Here is a 15015-nt window from a genome sequence, read left to right as displayed (position 1 = left end):
ACATAAGGGACATTTGCATAGGACTAGACAAACTAAGAGTGGTAACATAATCATCATAAAAGACAAAGTAACTGTGTCGCAACTACAACATAAAAATGACTGGAGAAAATAAAATTGATAAATAACTTCATCATCATAAGAAACAACATAACACAAGATCACAACAATTCAATGGCCCAACACAAAACACAGTCTGACATTGGTTGTTCTTTTAGAAGGTTTTCTTCTTCCAACAGAGGAACATTGGCGCTCTGTTACAGGTTCTTCGCCTCTGATCACTCATTTTAGAAGGGCAATCCGCTCCAAAAAGAATCTTGGTGATTTAAAAAAAAATCTTCCATTTCAGGATGATGGAGCTCGTGTTTATCGGGACCTTCAAAGTAACAGAAATGTTTCTGTCCCAATTATCTGTGTCTTCTTGAGACGATCTAGTCTCAGAGGTCTATAGACAATTCCTTTGACTTCATTCTTGGTTTGAGCTCCAATTTAACTTCTTGCTGTAGCTTTGTGTGTGTGCGTGCGAGTTCTATATAATGTAATATGATGATGACCTTTGGTCCAGACTGTTTGAATAAAACAGTACAAAGAAGTAAATGAGTACAAAGAAAAAATACATGTTGTCAATTCACCTAACTCACTAATCTCACTCTTGTATGGCTGAATGAATCACACTGAACTCCTCAAAGGTGTTTCACACAACAGTTACGCAAACAGAACCACTTAGATTGCTATCATGTCAATATGTTCAGACTTAATGTTGTGTCGTGGAATACACGCACACGCGCTACTCTTGACTCGTCACATTGGCCTGCATGCACAAATGGGCTGCATGTGATGGATTATTTAGTGATGGATTAACACGAACACGGCCCTTATATTTGCAACATGAAAATGAGCCTACAGGACAAAGTAGCATGAATAAATTCATCTTGTCCCGCTATAGCGGAGGGGAAAATTGCGTATCAATCAATCCGTCAGTGGACAAACGCTTTCTTTCATGGAGGGAGTTGGCCTCTGGTTGACACTCCAGAACATCAGAGACACCATCAAGCGTGTCATAATGGTGCAGCGGGGTGTTGCACGCCCCAATTTGATTTGTCTTTGGGAGTGCCGGTGACGTCGGTGGGTTCTACGACACAGTATGTCCTTCAAGTCATTTATCACTTGTTTGATCCTGGCCAATAGATGCAGCACAGCTTTTGTCACCCCCTCCCAAGTGCAGGCACGTGGCTAACACCTGCAGGCCGTGTGTGTGCGTGCGCGTGTGTGTAGCCTTTTAACAGAGCGTTCAAGGACCCGTAACTTAAACTTGAGTTGAATAGAACCCACGCCCCTCGCCTTTCAATGGCACAGAAGAACCATGTCATTACATGGAGCAAAATCAGGGAGTAAATGTAATCATAATCGTGAAACTCTTATGAGTAAACAACTGTTTACTTGGGATGTTGTGCTATGCTGCCACAGGATTGTACGAGTGAGGTGAGAGGAGTGTGGGATGATTACCATAGAACCCGAAACAGAACTTGTAATATCAGAAAAAGGCACACTTATCAAAAGAGATAGTAGAAAGAAGAAAAAGTACACCAATTTGTTTGTACTTGCTGCATATTTAAAGAACAAATTCACATTTGATCTGAATACAAGCTCTCAAAGAATGTGTCTTAAGTAAAGAACATTTCATTTTTACAGTCACTGTCAAATAAAATCTACAATATGGATGGATGGAACACCCCTGAGTTACCTCTTTTCTACAAAAACGTGGAACTACCAATGCTTAGCAAACGTTTTTGACTGGCGAGTACATTGGAACGCATTTGAACATACTCGCAATTACGGTCGAATGTACTTGTAGGTTAAATGCTACAAACATAACACATTTTTGCATAATGCCACGTGGCATTGTTTTGAGCATGCATTATGGGAAAACATGCCTAACCTAAATCATGTACTGTAGACATAATAATAAATCATAAAAGTTATGAATAAGCAAAATCTTGTACTTAATTTTCGAACATATTGGTATAATGTGAGACAAATGCTAAAAAAAACATATATTTCTTACTCGCGCAAGTACTGTAATACTCCATAGCATTATAGGAAAATATTCTGTTTGTAGCATTTAGCCTACAAGTAATCTTAAGCACATTTGCGAGGCTGGTCGAATGTACAAATATGTTCAAACGCGCCACTGAAAACTGCTTACTCCACATTGGCAGTTCCACGCTTCCGTACTTTACTATCCCAAATTCTTCTCCATATAAACGTGAACTATGATTTGTTCTGAGCATGCTCTATTCGCAAGGAATCTTGTTTTTTTTTAGTACAGAAAGTACTTATATGCCTACCCACTGGAAATACAGAAGCAGAGATAAACAAAAACGACGAAAAGTTTGACGCAGTAACCAGGCTTTTTCATTAGTTTGGTGAGTAACATGAAAATAATGTGTTTTATCAATGGTAGAAAATAAAAAGCAGAAATGACGTCTATTTGCATTTTTATCTTTCCAAATCTTTCAAAAACTAGATTTTGACCTTAACCCGAATATTGATGGCATGTAAATGTAGTCTATGAGACAACGACATATAAAATGGCCTCATCTAGTAAATAAATATTTATTATTATTTATCAAGCAACTCTGTTCCGTGTTTCTCATATTTGGTTTGCACGATATTATTTCATGACACTGGTCTCCCGGCCCCACCACCACTTCTCCACTGAGTAGTGTCACTCGTAAGAATCAAGCATACCGGTACACTTCCTGCTGGTTCTTTGATTTTGTGTAGCTCAGTGTGTATTCTTGCACGGTGCACACACATTTCTTACTGGTCATTCTACAGTTGTGTTTGGTAGCTTCCCAAATGCGGCGAGCTAGCATCAAAATATAGCACTGACATTTTAAAATCTGATGCATTCGGGGAGAACCAGAACATTAGTCCCGGTTCCACTTGATTCTTGATGCCTATCCCTAATTATGTGTGTGTGGATCAAGGTTCTGAATATGTAGAAGAATAAAAAAAAATAACAATAAAATTTAAAAAAAAATAAAAATTCTGAATATGTGTGCGCTTTATTTCATGAAACCGTGACGGTGGATGGTATGATAAACAACTACTGTACTTCTCAATTGCAGATGTGATTATGAGCATGTGAATGTGCTCATTACAGCCACGCCTTAACGAGGTGTTGTGGCACCCTGGCCACCACAACCCACTGAAAATTTTCTGCCATAAGCCCCTGTACAGGGATAGTTTCATTTGCATTGCTTGCTATGAGAAACTGGTTTTGACGTTAAAACGGATTGTGTTCACAGTCAAAGATTTTACTGTATTATCAATATAATAAATATGATTTTTTTAATGAAACATTACTAAAGGTTTTTGTCTTTTATTTATGTACTACTACACTAAAAGCACAATAATGATATTATTACTCTTAATTACATTGATTTTTACAAAAAAGAAGTGTGTATTTATATAAGCTCTGATTATAATCATTCAATAGATAATTGTAGTGCCCCACACAAGTTGCATGTGGGAGAAAAATGCATTTTGAGTCATGATCTGTGTGGCTGTTTTGCCATTGATGGCTACGATCATAATAGTAATAATTGAGTTCAATCATTTACAATAAAGGCCCCAAATGTAAATAATGAGGCGCAAAGGAAGCACAATGGCGCCCACAGTGGGGTGTTGTGCTCCCCTTTTAACGGGAGATGTGCTTGTGATTGAGCCCTGCTTGAAAAACACAGTCGGGGATACAACCAGCCTACAAGGCCAGGTTTTTATTTAGATTGATCTTAGTCAGGCCAATACGAATTTTGACCTGTCGCATTGTCTTGCTGACTTTCCCTGGGCCGTATTTCAAATGGGCTTTGAGACGAGTGAAATGGCCCCTCCTCCTCTCCCCCCAAAACACTCTCCCTGCAGGCGCAATAGTGCACGCATGAAACAATGCAATGCAAGAAAAGTAATATTAATCTCCCCTCCCTGAATGCAGACAAAGGTGCGCGTCTCTCATGCTTATTGAGGGCTCACCCAGCTGCGCAATTTTAGCCCCATGTGCCCAATCAAGTCGAGGAAAGGTCACTGAGGAGGTTGGACTTGAATAGAAGTGCTCCATAGTTTGCTCAATTGCCGCCGCACACTCCCTCCCACGCGTGAACATACGGTGGCAAAGATGGAAGCAAACCAACACACATACACGTGAACACAAGCATGTAATATAAATAGATTATTTTATTTATAAAAACTCGTTTTACACAAATATATCTGTTAAAATCAAATATATACATTTGGAGGCTACAGGAAGTGTAGAACAAGTGCATACATCAAAAGAGATCTCCTTTTCACCCCTTATTTTTCAAGGGGTAAAAAACTATTTCGTCCCAGGTAGTAGCCTTGATATTGCTGATAAAACTTAATCCAGTTCAGTGACAATTTTCAGTGTACAAAAATAGGTCTTCAGGTTACAATGAATGACAAGAAAGAAATGTACATGTGTGTCCATCTTCAGTCGTATGAGGACGGTTGCGTGTGTGTGCGTGCGTGTGCGTGAGCGTCACCTAATAATTGCACTTATTCAACAGTATTTACTTCAACGCGTCAACATGACACAGTCCAACAGCTCCTTCATTCCCTCAGCTCCTGCCATTATTGCTTGGCTGCTTAATTTGCTCGCAGTTCGCGTTCGTACTCGCCGCTTGTCCAGTCTCAGCAATGCGCCGGCTCGGGCGCCGCCGCGTGGTGCTGCGTCAGTACCGGTCGAACCAGGTAGTGAAGTCCAACAACTCCTGCTCCTCGGAGCTCAGAGGCTCGTCGGATGAGTACGTGGAGTGGGGCGACTCCGGGTCAGCCGAGTACGTGTTGGAAAGCGTCGGCGAGGGCAGCCCGCATTGGAAGGCCGCCGACACCGCGTCGTGCTCGTCTAAAAGTTGCTGCAAAGCTCGAATGTACTCCACCGCTGAGCGCAGGGTCTCCACCTTGCTCATCTTCTTGTTGGCGGCCCCGTTGGGCACGTGCTGGCGCAGGGTCTGGAAGCCCATGTTGACCTGCTTGACCCGGTTCCGCTCGCGTTCGTTCCGCCGGGCCACGGCCACGGGCTGCTGCTGCGGGATGGAGTAGCCCAGGCCATTGAAGCTCAGGCGCCGCTTGCAGCGCAGCAGCTCGGGCGAGTTGGAGCGCTGTCTCTTCAGCACCTTGCTTCGGTTCTGCTCGTGCGCGCTCGGGAGCGAGCAATCCTGCGCGGCGGCGTGCACGCTCAAGCCGGCGCGTCTCTCCGTGAGCGCGAAGGTGAAGGCGCTCTGCGTGGTGGTGATGGTTGCCATGTCTGTTGACAGCTGCCGTGATGGATGCGGTGACGCTTGGCTCTCGTGTCCTTCGCGTGGGGGGAGGACCGAGTGGTGGCCGACTTTGGTCCAAGTCTCTCTTGACTGCTGTTCTGCACGAGCCGATGTGACCCAAACTTTGGCAGCACTCCTCTTTTTCAACACGCGCCCCGACGCGCACCCCACCCCCTCCTCGCACGCTCCGTAGCGAGGCCCCGCCCCCGCTGTGTGATTCTTCCGCGGGCCGACTCCCTCGGGCCAGGCGCGTGGCTCCGGGAGCTCAATAAACAATCTGAGCTTTCACTGGGTCCCGAGCACGCGCTGGCCTCATTTGCATTCCAATGTCTCCAACTTGAAGGCCCATTGGTCCATTCAAACGGCCTGCAACCGTGCGAGAAGAAAGCAGGGAGCTCGAGGGGCGAGATGGGGAGGGAGTGGGGGCAATACAGAAAAGACTGGAAAAAAGAGGAGAATGAAAAAAGTGAATGGTTGGACTCTTTGAAATGCCTTTTGAATTTGACAATGTACCCCTGGCAAGTCTTCAAATTATAAGTCTTCGCCCCCCCACCGTCCTTCTTCTCCGGCTCTTTACGATCACAAATACCAAGACGCTCGGTGCTGTATCCAGGCTACAGCTTTACGCAGCCAAATAGATGCTAAGCGTGTCTGTGTGCACAGTAATTGGCAATTAGACAACTGGCGCGAGGACGCGATTCACTCCAAAGTAAACATTGTGTTTATGACATGCAGGTTATGTGCACTCTGTTGCGTTCGCTCATGTTGGAATCTAAAGGCATTGCTGCAGGGCGAGTTCCTAATCCCAAATCGACCTGCAGGTGCACGGAGGCATTTCAGCACCATCGCAGAGTGGACAGCAGTTTGATAAGAGAATTAAACCTGCAGGTTTAAATGTGCACCATGCTTTTAAAAATATACGTAGAAGGGGGGTGGGGGGGCGGGTTAAAACACTTGGGTTCGTTCGGGTTCAGAAAGCAATACATCGTCGCTCTTTTGAGAAGCTCGTGCAATCCATGTGGGGGTAAAAATTAGATAATTACGCCATCATGTGGCATGAATCAGTAATTGCAACCAATGGACCTCTTCAGGTCACCTCCCCAAAACTTACAACGTGACACAAATCTGTCAATTTTCTTTGCTTATTATTTTTCTTTGTAGAGGGTCTTCCACCAAACGTGCATGTTTTTGCCATGTGGGAGGACCAGAGTAACCAAAGACAACCTTACCTATGCAAGCACGGGAGCGGATCCGAACATCACCCAGGAAGGCCGACATTGATTGCAACTATGAAACTCTGAACCGCATTTTTTTACTTCATAAAAATAAACTTCAATGTTTTTTCGCGAACTCATCCATTTCTTTGTTCTTCTTTAATCAAGCTATGAGGATAGATCTCATTAGACCGGTGTGTGTGTGTGTGTGTGTGAGAGAGAGAGAGAGAGAGAGAGAGAGAGAGAGAGAGAGAGAGAGAGAGAGAGAGAGAGGTGTGCCGTACGAATTCTGAAAATAATGTTTTCTGTCTTTATCACGGCTAGCGACGTACTGTACTGTATGATGAGAGGCAGAAGTTCAGAACAATGACAAGTTATTCCACTAGATGGCAGAAGGTACAACGAACCTGTGCACCAACCCGTTACAACTGATTGGCAGCACAATAATCATTTAGATGAGTTCAAGGCCATGAATTCACACTTGGAGATCATTATAGTAGATATATTTTTTTGTGATATTTTTGTTGGGTGGTGTGATTTTTATTACATTAAATACAGTAAGTGCTGCCGATTTACATTTTATTTCCCAATTTAATTGTATTATGTTTAGCTCAAGTGCTATTTCTATGGAAGTTACTTTAGTAGTGAACTTTGCACATTTTCTTCATATGTTCAGAAAATCTGCAAATCTATGAGTATTTTTTTGGGGGGGGTGCTTGTGCTTGATGGAATTTCACACAAACTGCAGTTTCTCCATGATAACACTTGGTGAAAAGACAGTAGAAAAATAAATCCTCCTTCTATTCAGTATTTGTGATTAGGGGATCTATTTCTTTTGGATGGCGCTTATACTATACTAAACGCCAAAGGTCGCACGCACCACAATGCTTTTATGGCGGGCATGTGTCAACAGCAGGGACAACCCTGATTACTCACACCCACTCTTAACACATAATGTTTTATGGGAAAATTTTGTGAAAACTATGTAGAACAAGTGGTCTGTGGGACTTTCCATTTGAATATGAGTCTTGCAAATGTGGAACAACTGCCTTTAACCTCCAAATACAACACAAGGTGTGTGAGAGCGTGAACAGGAGGGAGAGTTGAAGGAGGGACAACAATACAGTAAGACACATTACAGTGAAAGGGGGGGGGGGTAGCCCACAAATAGCGAAAATCCGCATATAATTGACGGCAATTGTTTTTAAGTTATATACCATTAATTTACCGATCCGGCCCACTTTATTTTCTTCTATGCGGCCCTTGAGCTAATATGAGTTAGACATCCCTGTCTTATTCAAGGTCCAAGCTCAAAGCTATGAAACGCTTGGACATTTGGAAGTTCCAAATGGGAAAATGTCTTACATACCAGCAGCAGTTTGGAATGTCATCAAACACGTCTGACGACTGCTGATTAACTTTTTTTTTTTTTTTTCCGCCATCCGCCCACCATGAAAACCTCCTTTCAGTTTTGTTGCCATGAACTCGAACGACTTCATTTAGCGCCGGCAAAATCAAACAAACGCCACTTTGGGACTGGCAAGAGTCGCTCGTGGGAATTTTCCATTTGAAAAGATCCGAAGCCCAAAAAATCCAAATGTGTGGGAACGCGTCTGCGTTTTTGGATGTCTTTGTGTTTGGCCTTCAAGCCGCCCGCCAAATGCCAGGCCAGAAAGGTCAAAGTGGCAATAAAAGTCAGTAGGTGGGTGTCAGGTGCTCATTTGCATTTGTCCTTTTCAAAATTGCTGACACACAATAATTAAATGTAATAAGTCCGCTTTCATGACCGCAGCATGAGCAAATTGTTGGCTTCGTTCTTAACCCCTTCAGACCCGTCGATGCTTGCATGTGTCGCAACCAATAAAACGCATCATTCTGCTTCGTGATTGGATCTTAACTAACCAATCACAATGGCAAGTTGATTTGCATGATGTTGAAAATGTGAATCCGACTTGCAGGTGTGCAGCGGCAGCGCACCTTTTTTAATTTATTTTTATGGAGAGCTCAGTATTGTTCATTCGATTTGACATGTCATCATTGCTCTCCTTTTTTATTTATTATAGGACTGCTGAGCGTAGCCGCACATATTACTATCCACCCAGAAAATGGGTTTATTATGGGACTGCTGAGCGTAGCAAGCAGGCACATATTGTTATTCTACCCAGAACCTGGGTTTATTATGGGACTGCTGAAAGCAGCACATATTACTCTCCACCCTAGAAAATCCCCAGATTTTTCCGCAAAAATGCGGCCCGTACCGGGACAAATGAGGTATCAAACGAAGCGGCTCGATCTGACTCGGTGCGGCATTACTTTTCTAGGAATTCCGAGTTACCATGGCGACGCAATTCCCAAAAAACTCCCAAAAAGTCCCTTAGGAAATGAATGGAGAAAGGGGGAACAAATTACAGATCAAGCACCTTTTTCCAAGACACGCTGCGCTCGCATACGTTAACCGACCGATATGAATTTTAGCTCATTTTGTAGCAATTTTTCCCATCTTTAGCTCAGTGTCGAAATTTATTTCAAGGAATGAAAGCTCTCCCCCCTGTGCGGGTTCAAAGACAGTGAGTGAAATAGCCTTCTATTACACTCTGTGGAGCAATTAGGCTTTGAGTGGCGGGAACCAAAAAAAACTATTTCCAAAAGTCAAAAGTTTCACTTCAACTCGTCACCATGGCCACAATCTTTGCTCACTAGACATCAAATTCTCACATTTTGTAGTGACAAGTCTCTTCTTTCAGACAAACTAACTATTTTTCAAAGGTCTTTTTTAATAAATTTATTATTTATTTGGCTAAGGTGTAATTTAGTACCTTTATTTTCACTTTAAGCAAGGAGAAGTCGGACTAACTCGCCTATCTTTTCCATGTTAAATTTGCCTCCTTTTTCCTCTTCATTTTGGATAAATCATAAGTTTTCAACCTGCTCTCATTTGGTCATTTTTCATCCGATTAAAAAAGTGAGAACATGCTCACGTTCCCCAAACCCTTGCCGTTCTAACGAGCCATTTCTTGAATCTGCATCTTGAACCGTTAAGTCGGGAGAGGCTTTTGTTCGAGGTGTGCGTCTCTCATACAATATCAATGGAATGTGGGTGCGTGACGTCTCCAAGTCAAATGTGTGTGCGCGAATTTGCATTTTTCTTAAAGGGACAGTGAGATACTTTTAGTTGATGTTGATTATGGTTAACTTCCACATTTCTTGACCCATTCCAGTCGTTTAAATTTTAAACTGTTCAGCTCATTTACATTTTTTTTATGGACAGTAAGATACTTTTAGTTTATGTTGATTATGGTTAACTTCCACATTTCTTGTCCGATTCCAGTCGTTTAAATTTTAAACTGTTCAGCTCATTTACATTTTTTTATGGACAGTAAGATACTTTTAGTTTATGTTGATTATGGTTAACTTCCACATTTCTTGACCGATTCCAGTCGTTTAAATTTTAAACTGTTCAGCTCATTTACAAGAGTCAGCAGTCCCATTCAAAATTTCCGCGGGAATTTTTCTAGCTCTTTTTATTTTTTAATCTTCCACCGATTTTTCCGCAAGAATGCGGCCCGTACCGTAGATCGCACCGGCACGAATGAGGTATCAAACGATGCGGCTCGAACTGACTCGGTGCGGCATTATTTTTCTAGGAATTCTGACTTACCATGGCGACGCAATACCCAAAAAAGTCCCCCAAAAAGTACCATAGGAATGAATGGGAAAAGGAAACACAAAATCACACATAAAGCACCTCTTTCCAAGACACGCTGCGCGCCCATACGTTAACCGACCGATATGAATTTTAGCTCATTTTGTAGCAATTTTTCCCATCTTTAGCTCAGATCAAATCTTTTTTAAGGAATGAAACCTCTCCCCCCTGTCCGGGTTCAAAGACAGTGAGTGAAATAGCCTTCTTACATTGGTGTGTATTGCAAGTGGAGCAATTAGGTAGGTCAGCGAAGATTGTAAGAATCTTAAAGACAAAATATGGTCAAAGGTACTGTACAAGCAAGCTATTATATATAATCATGTCTTGGCAGCTTTTCAGCAATTCTTTTCAAACATGTATCACGTGTTCTGAAACAAACCTCTGAATGCATTTTACAAGATCTTTAAATGTTTAATTCCTAATTAGTGCATCTCCTTTGTGTTTTGTTTTGCTGTCTACTTCCTCTATTTTCAAGTAACTCAAATGCCACGTCACTGCACCTATAAAAAAAACACACTCATTTATACACTTAAAGTGCTTAAAAGTGCATTTTTATTAAGAACATTTTATAGACAGATCCCTATCAGATCTCACAACAAGCTGATCCATGAAACCTGAGACCTCAAAAGGAGTCCACATAGCTGGAATGGGGAAGTGTCCACATTGTGTATGTACCACTTCTGTATTACTGACATCTCAATTGTGCATGTTTCTAAAGAACAGAGAGAAAAAGCTTCAGGAAATATTTGGGCCAAAAAATGTTGGACTGTTGGGTGAGTGTGGATAGAAAATGGCAAACAAAAGGTGAAAACTAACTTGATCCTCCAGTTTTGCAGTCCACTCAGGTGTGGAAACACTATGGCGCTATAAATAGAGAAGCACCGTTCGGTGGTTGGTTTTGAAGATTAAATCAGGAAGCTGGTGTGCCCCACCACCAGTTATTAATACTCACTTACACAGAATACAATCGCACACCTGCAGGGTCCTGACGCCAAAAGTCCCTCGGTGTGGATTATGACACCTCATTTAGAGATGATGTATTTAACTTGAAATCTGTGAGTAATTTCTTATTGAGTATTTTGGTGAGCAACCTCAACTAAAAGTAAGGGCAGGTGGATAATATTTCATGTCACATAATGGGTCTCGTTCGTACTTTAGTTTCAGCCACAAAAATATATGCACAGACCTACAGTATTAGCTTTCATTTGCACGGCATCATCACAGAGCAGTGAATCCTCTTGGCATGGCTCAGTAGTAGAGCGGCCATCTCCATCCCTGGTGATCATGTTGAAGTGTCCTTGAGCAAGACACTGAACCCCAATTTGCTTCCAGTGGACCTGACAGCAGTCCACCACTGGGGCAAGCAAAGCAAAACAAAGACAAAAATCGCAAATTGTGCAATAAACTCATAACTAGCACCTAATCATCCATCAGGGGATTAAGAAAATATTTGGAATATAGTAGGTTTGGTCTCAGGGCTTCAGTTGGTTGAAATCACTGATGAAATACAACGGAAGGATAGTGCAAGACAAGCGATGACATCATTCCTAGACAACTTTCATTTTCACCTAATACCGAATGTACACGTTGATTTAGGCAAAAAGAAAAAAATACCGGTTTGCTTAATTTATGCACCTGAAGCCACCTCCTCCACACTTTGAGGCAGGAAATACAACAGGAAGTGGTGCCCTCCCACGTCGGGTGATGCTGCGTGTGAGTGCGTGTATAAAATCTCATTCAGTGCCGGAAAGAATCAGTTCAACTCCTGGTAAAGGAAGGAACAAGTGCCAAAAAATGCAATGGTAAGATTTTCTCCATCTTAATCTCTTTTGCTTGCAGGTGGAAAATGTGTGATCGTGTGGTAGTTTGGTTCCCTTTAAAGCTTCCAGTGTGGGATTACTCAGTTATTACTCATCTGATAGTCTCCCAATTCTTCCTGAGTGTCAGCAAAACAAGAGTGATGACTAACCCAACGTGTTTCATTACAGCCCTAACAAGCCACCGTTTGCCAGCTGGCTCATAGAGCAAGTGCAGGCGGGTCGACATGAAGGTCTGCGCTACGTTGCTCCAAACAAGATCCGAATTCCCTGGAAACACAACTCCAAAAGGGACTGCGGTTATGCCGACACGAAATTATTTCATGTAGGTCAAGTTGTCACATGTTTCTAGGGTGGCACACTTGTTTGCCACATTCTACAGTTCAATATTTAAATGAGGTTTCAATTGTGTAAAAATAGTGCATTGTTTTGTTTTTTATTTTATTATTATTTTATATTTTATTAAATGTACAGTTAAGTAGTGATGGGAAAATGACGCTTCATGAAGCACTTGTGATGTATTTTTTAACTCCTCGAGATGGTGCTCCCAGTTTAAAGATAAAGGCTAGTGCTATGGAAATTGATTACATTTCCACTGCATCTTTAAACCAAGAGTGCCATCTAGAGGAATAAAGTAATATCAAGTGCTACATGAAGCTTCATTTGTTCAATACAGTCAAAGCTACTGAGTGCAGAAAATTCAATTTTGAATCCCTACTGCCACCTGTTGATGAAAAATTAAACTGCAAACACACTTCTTCACGCACAGAATGCGGACGTGACGTCACATCCGCAGACAGAGGGTGGGAAATTCAAACCCAAATCCAGTCTGAAAACTATTGGCAGAGGCTTGCAGGAGTACCCATTGTGAACAGCTAAGGTGTTAATCTACTAATTGGAAGATGTTTGAGTCATAAGTAGTCAAATAAAAAGGCTATTGTAAAGATATTTTGGGGCAAATCGTTACAAAGAGCAGCTTTAAGTCTAAATTTGGAGTTTAACCATTTTAAAGTCAATTTGTTGGAAATGTGAATGTGACACCCCAAAAAATATTTGGCTTTTTTTTTTTTTTTTAAACATAAAATGTATTCAAAACCCTATCAAAATAAAACTGTTATTTTATTGTCTGGCACAATAAAAAAAAATCTTGGTAATTTTTAACGCAATCTAAAAAAATCTAACCATATTATACAATGAGAACACTGGATTTGACAGGTATGTTTTGAAAAGGGTACTGTATAATTTTGACCAAGTAAAAGTGAACAAAAGAAGCCTATATGAAAATGGTTAAAATAGCAACACATATTCAAATTGATTTGACTCAAAAACTACGGTAGCTAGCTGCATCTCCATGTTGTTGTAAAGTTGCAACCCATTTTTAGGTAAGTTAGGAAAAATAAAGCATTTTTTGGTTTGTTTCAAAAGATCCTCACGAAATGCATGTGCATGTTACATCTTTAAACACCATTTGAAAAGAGTTTGACATACCACCAAAAACATATTGCTAGCTATGATGTCCACTAGACAGAGGCTGAGCTGCACTTTGTTTGTTTACAGCATAGTTAGTGACCAGAGCGCAAATGAGTACAATTTCCTCACATTTCCCAATACTGTAATACATGTTCTTTGTGGGAAGTTGGGTCGCCAGAATACAAATTATTTTAATTTTTTTCCTAGTTGTATGCGACTTATCAGTTCATCCCTGATCTAGACTATATACTGTATTTACATTGATATGCAGAGCTGATAACTGAATGACAGTTCAATTCACTGTATTCCACTTAAGATGTGACTGGATGGTTCACAGGACTGGGCAGTTGTCAGTGGGAAAATCAGTGCATCCCCAAATAATAAGGCCAGATGGAAAACAAACTTTCGCTGTAACCTGAACAACCATTCACTGCGCTTCAAACTGATTGAAGATAACTCCAAGACTGCAGACCCTCATAAAATCTATGAGATTATCAACACTAAGAGTAAGACGGGTTCGACTTTATCCAGATCTTCAATTGTCAAAGCAAATTGACTAACTTTATTTGTTGTTGTTTTTCATTCATTTGTAGGCCCAGAGGAAAGTATACAAAATCTACAAAATCCATTGGAGGAGTCTGACATGATTGTAGACCTCTACAGGGCTCCCCCAGAGGTGCATTTCCACCTTCAATATAACTGACAAACTGGTCATGATCAAAATGATGTCTGTGCTAATGAGTGAGATAATAGTGTGTTGTGGAGTGCTGTAATGCCTCAATGCTGTTTTCCCTCTCCAAACAGCAACAATTTGCTCATAATTCTATGGCCTTAGGTGGCAGCCAACCATCAGGTACATCCCATTTACTTAAAATAACACTTCTCCATCTTATGTTATTCACTAAAATTTTCATTTCCTCTCTCTTTCGGATGGGCGCTTAAAAGAATATTTGCAGCATCCAACTGTTCAGGGAAACTGGTCTGAGAACGCCACTCATCTTTTACAAGGTGGGCATTTCCAACACTAAAGCCTCACAAGTAAAGAAGACATTTCAGACAAAAGTTCCTAAAAGTAAAGTTTGAGTTAGCTCTGTAGGGAAAAGACTACATTACTGTACATTGATGGAAAGTACTATAATGGAACTCCCCAATCTCTTAGAAGCCCTCCTGAGGGAACTCATTTTAGCCACCCACGTGTATCCTAACATGATCTTGTTCTTTCAGCCATGACTTTGACTTTTCTTTTCCCAGTAAATCCGTATCTGCCTCCGTATTGGAGTATAGACTTGGAGGTCTCCATCCACTACAGAAACAGACAAATGTTAAAGACTACAGTAAACACAGCTCGTCTCCAACTCCACTACCTCCAAGAGGCCTATGAGAAAAACTCCTATCCTCTGTGCTTCCCCACCACCGAAGGCCTGCTGGACCACAAACAGGTGCCTTGTAACATTCAACAGACCTTGTCTGAA

General features: G+C 41.5%; 2 protein-coding genes across 2 annotated transcripts in view; one reads left to right on the top strand and one right to left on the bottom strand.

Annotated features, from left to right (window-relative positions):
- Positions 1-4216: 4216 nt before the first annotated feature.
- Positions 4217-5477, bottom strand: ascl1b (achaete-scute family bHLH transcription factor 1b). The gene has a single exon (XM_077568697.1). The coding sequence runs from the start codon at positions 5322-5324 to the stop codon at positions 4752-4754; it is 573 nt and encodes a 190-aa protein (XP_077424823.1). The 5' UTR covers positions 5325-5477; the 3' UTR covers positions 4217-4751.
- Positions 5478-10487: 5010 nt separating this feature from the next.
- Positions 10488-15015, top strand: part of irf7 (interferon regulatory factor 7) — a 6050-nt gene continuing 1522 nt past the window's right edge. The window contains exons 1-7 of the mRNA XM_077568688.1: positions 10488-12058; positions 12245-12398; positions 13881-14049; positions 14137-14219; positions 14348-14396; positions 14489-14551; positions 14795-14982. Coding sequence (XP_077424814.1) covers positions 11886-12058; positions 12245-12398; positions 13881-14049; positions 14137-14219; positions 14348-14396; positions 14489-14551; positions 14795-14982 — 879 coding nt within the window. The 5' untranslated portion in view covers positions 10488-11885. The remainder of the gene's footprint in view (positions 12059-12244; positions 12399-13880; positions 14050-14136; positions 14220-14347; positions 14397-14488; positions 14552-14794; positions 14983-15015) is intronic.

Source organism: Vanacampus margaritifer, chromosome 6, assembly GCF_051991255.1.
Source record: "Vanacampus margaritifer isolate UIUO_Vmar chromosome 6, RoL_Vmar_1.0, whole genome shotgun sequence".
NCBI lineage: Eukaryota > Metazoa > Chordata > Actinopteri > Syngnathiformes > Syngnathidae > Vanacampus > Vanacampus margaritifer.
Note: the sequence above shows the minus strand (reverse complement) of the source record. Positions and strands in the feature narration are given on the sequence as shown.

Bases quoted from the DNA above. Each gene is read 5' to 3' on its own strand.
- ascl1b (XM_077568697.1), bottom strand. From the start codon at position 5,324: ATGGCAACCATCACCACCACGCAGAGCGCCTTCACCTTCGCGCTCACG.